This window comes from Kryptolebias marmoratus, linkage group LG3, assembly GCF_001649575.2.
Source record: "Kryptolebias marmoratus isolate JLee-2015 linkage group LG3, ASM164957v2, whole genome shotgun sequence".
NCBI lineage: Eukaryota > Metazoa > Chordata > Actinopteri > Cyprinodontiformes > Rivulidae > Kryptolebias > Kryptolebias marmoratus.
In genome coordinates this window covers 11,202,383-11,207,406 of record NC_051432.1, presented here as the reverse complement: position 1 = coordinate 11,207,406, position 5,024 = coordinate 11,202,383, and the positions used below count along the sequence as shown (strand labels likewise).

At 39.7% G+C, this 5,024-nt stretch overlaps 1 protein-coding gene across 1 annotated transcript in view; it reads right to left on the bottom strand.

Annotated features, from left to right (window-relative positions):
• Nucleotides 1-2,499, bottom strand: part of LOC108232895 (leucine-rich repeat LGI family member 2-like) — a 9,686-nt gene extending 7,187 nt beyond the window's left edge. Inside the window, exons 1-6 of the mRNA XM_017411036.3 lie at nucleotides 2,192-2,499; nucleotides 2,006-2,077; nucleotides 1,513-1,584; nucleotides 1,291-1,362; nucleotides 1,068-1,139; nucleotides 695-864 (exon numbers count right to left, since the gene is read on the bottom strand). Of these exons, the coding sequence (XP_017266525.1) occupies nucleotides 695-864; nucleotides 1,068-1,139; nucleotides 1,291-1,362; nucleotides 1,513-1,584; nucleotides 2,006-2,077; nucleotides 2,192-2,367 (634 nt within the window). The 5' untranslated portion in view covers nucleotides 2,368-2,499. The remainder of the gene's footprint in view (nucleotides 1-694; nucleotides 865-1,067; nucleotides 1,140-1,290; nucleotides 1,363-1,512; nucleotides 1,585-2,005; nucleotides 2,078-2,191) is intronic.
• Nucleotides 2,500-5,024: the final 2,525 nt, after the last annotated feature.

Here is a 5,024-nt window from a genome sequence, read left to right as displayed (position 1 = left end):
AAAAAAAAAAAAAAAAAAAAAAAAAAAGAAATTGATGCTGGTTCCCCCCAGAAGTCTGTACTGAAATGCCTGGGAATCTTCTGAAAATGTGTGCAACTATTCACAGAAGCTGTTCAGTGGCTTGTTGTAAGTTTTAACACTTATTTTGTCCTTATGGTGAACTACTTCTGTAGCTACAGTCATGTTATCATTCCTGATTGTCCAGCTGTATTACTACCCAAATATCTGCAAATATTCCCATGATTTTTAAAACATCAGCCTGCTTAGACGAAAACAACCAACATTTGGAGCCTGCTCTATTTTTGTTGGCAATATTAACTTTTGGAGTCAGTCCAATTCAAGATGGGCAACATTAATGGCTCTAAATCAGTCAATTTTTCCAAAATTCTTTTAAAATCTAGTGTGGTAATAGTTGACAATCACTCACAGTTATCACACATACCCTGAGTACTAGCAGACCATGCAATATTGCATGGAATCATCCATGCTAGGCCTTTAATTTTTACCTGCATTATGTCTGTGTTCCTATGTTATTTTGTGTGGACTTCTATATGTGTGACTTTGTGCTAAAGTAAACATGCTAGCTGACCTTGAGCTTTTCCTCTGAGTGCACCAGACAAGATCATGTCCTGTTAAATAATCCCAGCATCCCTGTAGCTCCTAACGTGCCTTTGTTCATGTTACGGTATATTACCTGTGGAAATGCATTCGCCCGGTGGAATAGGAAGGTCATTCAGCCGCTTGCCCTTCATATCGCTGGGACCGGCGCAAAAGACATCTGACACTGTGGCGTTTGTGTTTTTCAGCCATGTCATCAGCCATTTGTTCTCACAGCTGCACGGAAACAAGTTCCCTCGCAGATCTCTGAAATGTGACAGAAAGAGTCATCGGTGAAGAGTCATGACACGTGAGAAACCGAAAAACAAAGGAACAACCATGGAAGAACAAAACTAAAGGGAAAAGGAGATGTATGCTTTTACCCAGACTCATAAACACACACACACACACACACACACACACACACACACACACACACACACACACACACTGCACAACTGCTTACTCACAGCTCCAGCAGTGAGTCCAACTCAGAGAAAAGATCTCTTGGCAGAAACCTCATCTTGTTATTTGCCAGGGAGCTAAAACAGACACAGGGAGACAATAAAAACCTCCAATTCTGTTGATGCTGACCTTTTTTTCCCCCCAAGTTGCAGCATTTTTTCTACTAGCATGACACAATTTTTTGTGGAAAAAAAATCTCATTAGTGAGGAGAAGAAAATCAGACTTACAGATGAGTCAGAGCTCGGAGACCTCGAAAGGCATTTTTGGTGATCGTTTCGATCTTGTTTCCTTCAATGAATCTGAGTGTTGTTTTTTTAAGTCATAAACATGCAGAGGAATGTATTATATTGTTGTCACATTATGCTCCAGTGGATTGTTTTTGAAGAAAATCTTGGGTAAACTGAGAGGTGTGCACAATAAGTCCAGAAATTGATTTCTTGAATACTTACAAATACTCGAGGTGAGACAGCCCGGAGAAAGCGTCATCTTTGATGGTGGTCAAAGAGTTTGCATTTAGAAGCCTGGAGAAGAGAAATAAGCTGCAAGTTTAACTGAAGGCTTAGCGTTCTTCGATGGAATGCATATCACCCGCTGCAAACCTTGTAAATGATGTATGATCTCATGTGATATTGGGAAGTCTCGCAAGATGTGTTAGTGCTCAGAGAATGTGTTAAGGATGACTTACAGCTACTACCAGAGCTGACTCCAACAGTTACTGGGCAAAGTTTTAAAACCAGATCTCACTCAATTAGTTAGTGCTCAGAGGATTTGTTGGGGATATTTTACCTCAGTATCTGTAAAATTGGCTGAATTGTAGCCATTTTATGTTATGTGGTCAGCTGGGTGTCAAAAAACCCCTTTATTTTTAAAGCTCTGTAGCTTGCAGTGGCAGAATAATTTGCTGAATCTTTAAATTCGTATAATGAGTAAGGAGGCACTTACAGCAGCTGAAGAGAAGGCATCAGTGAAAACGTCCCCTCAGTGATTTCTGCAATGGATCCGTTCACAATGCTCCTGTGGAGGAGCACAGAAATGGCAACATGATACATGGATAAATTTCCCTTTCAATGCAGAGTTCTTTATTTTGTGAATCTTTTTAGAGCCTTGCTAAAATGGAGAAAATCTTACAGTGAGTTGAACTCGGTCGGTACAGTCCGGGGAATCTGGGAGGTCCCGACGCAGATGATGGTCTCCTTGGAGCAGGAGCATCCTGGAGGACATTTAAAAGGCTTTTTGGATTCGGCCGCTGCGAAAAGACACAAAAACGCAACACCTGCCACCAGCCATAGCGTCGCACGAGTCATGGCGCTTCTCGTGGCGGGGATTCAGAGCGCGTGCTTGGTCGGCTCCTGCCCGCTGGGCGACATCAGAATGCAGCAGAACGGAGAAGAGTCCTGACACCGACTGATACCGCTGCTGCCGCCGCCGCTGCTGCTGCTGCTGCTGGGTTTAAAAAAACAAAAAACGTCACATCGTCAGGAACAACAATGCTGATTTTGTTGCAGAGGAAGGACACATGATATGATGAAACCTGACTGTTAAAAAACCTCAGGATGATTTAAAGTCCCCCACATAAAGAGACATTTTAATAGATGTTTACTCTAGGGGAATTCAAACACACATATTAAAATGAAAGCATAAATCTGCCCTGAGATAGGTGATTCAGCACCATGGAGAGCGTTAACTTCTCTTTGATCCTGGTTAGTTCCGCATAACACCTTCTGCATTACAGACAAAATATTATTCATGAGAGGGATAAAACATAAATCTAACCAAATATCCTTAGACTACTCAACCAGTCAGTTTCCACAACAACTATCAAATACAACCCCAATTCTTAAAGAGTCGGGCGTTGTGTAAAATGTAAATAAATACAGAATACAATGATTGTCAAATCTCACAAACCCCGTGTTTTATTCACAGTGGAACACTGTAAACACATCAAATGTCATTTTGAATATTATGGCAACAACACATCTGAACTAAGTGATGACAGAGGCAAAAAAGGCTGTAAAAGAAGAGTTCAGGTACTGAACTGACCTGCCTGCAGTCCAGACCTTTCACCAGTGGGAAATTTTTTGCACATTATAAAACAAAAAAGAAGCAAAGAAGACACAGGACTGTTGAACAGCTAGAATCCTCCATCAGACAAAAACGATAGACGATGAAAAATAAGACCTGAGCTTCTGCAACTGATGGAGGGCTTAAACTAGAACAACTTAACATGTAGAAAACAATCTCCCAGCTTTACAATCCAAAACAAGCTGAATATGACCAAAAAGGCCGATGATTTTTATTTTTATTTTGTTTTTAAGATCATGATATAAAGAGTAGAAAGTTAGCTTTAGCATGTCATAGAGGAATGAGTGCAGATACATTAGTTCACCACAAGAGGGCAGCCTTTGACAGAAGAACGAGAAAAAGCAGACTTTTTACTTCAACATGTATATAAAAAAAATCTAACTAAAGTCCAATGTATATTCTTGTTCCAGTCTTCATAAAACACATTTGGCCTTATGGTGTTATAAACATGTTTTAAATTCATTTAATATTTGCAGAACAAAATAAGACATTCTCACAAATGTGAATCTTAGCAGTTTTATGTTTATGTCCAAGAGTTAAAATAAAACTTCAGATTCCACAAAAATTGGCCTGTAAAATACAAACTGTCTGAGAATATTTTTTTTAATATAAATAATAGATGATAAGTGACACATAAGTGAAACTTAGATAATGTAGAGGCTGAAAATTTAATGCAATTCAGAGATAAAACAACTATTTCAACACTCTTTCTTCAACTTTTAATTGTCTTATTGTTTTTCCTAACAAACACCTGTAAAAAGCTGATGATTTGAAGTTTAAAGCACATTGCTGCCATGATATTTGAGATTGTTTCAAACGTTTTTACAGTCACACACACTCTGTAAGGTATTACACTCTCTTTGGTCAGTCTCTGTGAGAAGGAAAACTTTGCAGCTCGACTTTCTAATGCTTCTTCCTAACAGGCAGCGATCACACACAACAGTGGTGTTGTTCGATGTCCCGGCAGGTCTTAACGAGGTGCTGACCTTTACGGGAGGCAAAGCAGCCTTTGAGCCCGAGTGAAACCAAATCACCAGAAAGGAGCAACCGTGCGTGTCTGTCATTGCTGGAAAAATTCCTGGCAGCTCTGCCTCTGGCTTTGCTGTTTTTAGGATGGAGAACTCCTGAACACTCGGGACACGTGGGAGCTGACCCAGATGATGCACAGTAGTCTTTCTAGACGAGCAGAAAGGTGTGATTTAAATGTCTGGATAGTTTACTTTAAAGAAGTTTATTTTCAGTTCTACGCTTTTAATTCCTATTAGAATGCACAAATCTGTGTGTGCCCCACCCCCACACATTCAGAGGCGTCAATCACTCATGACCTTTGACACATTTTACTGCATGTCTCGGATGTTTGCACAGCCGTGTGAAAACAATGGAAAGCAGGTCGCTTCCACTTCATTCGTCACGCATCAGAACTCAGCAGCACTTTGGTGAAACAGCTTTAAAATAACTTGTGCAAAAAATTCAGTTACTCTGTGAATAAACGGCAATAACACGGGACACATGACAAATACCTTTACAATAAAAGACAGTATTGACAGAATACTAACAGTGATCGCCACTGTAATGTGTGGGATGTTTGGTCCGTACTGTTTATGGTAAATCAACCAGGAGTAAACTTGAAGTGCACAAAGATTTTATGGCATAAGTAGGACAACTTCTTGTGCGCTAATATTTCCGCAGGAATAATCATGGACTGTGAATATTCACAGAGTCCCATTTTTAAATGTTTGAACTATCCCTTTAAAGGATGAACCAGATTGTGGTTTGTACATCTATCCTTATTTAGAAGCTTATTTAGAAGTGTGTTTTTGTGGTAGTTTATTATGGCACCTCATTTATAAATAACCCCTTAGTTTAACTTTATTTTGAT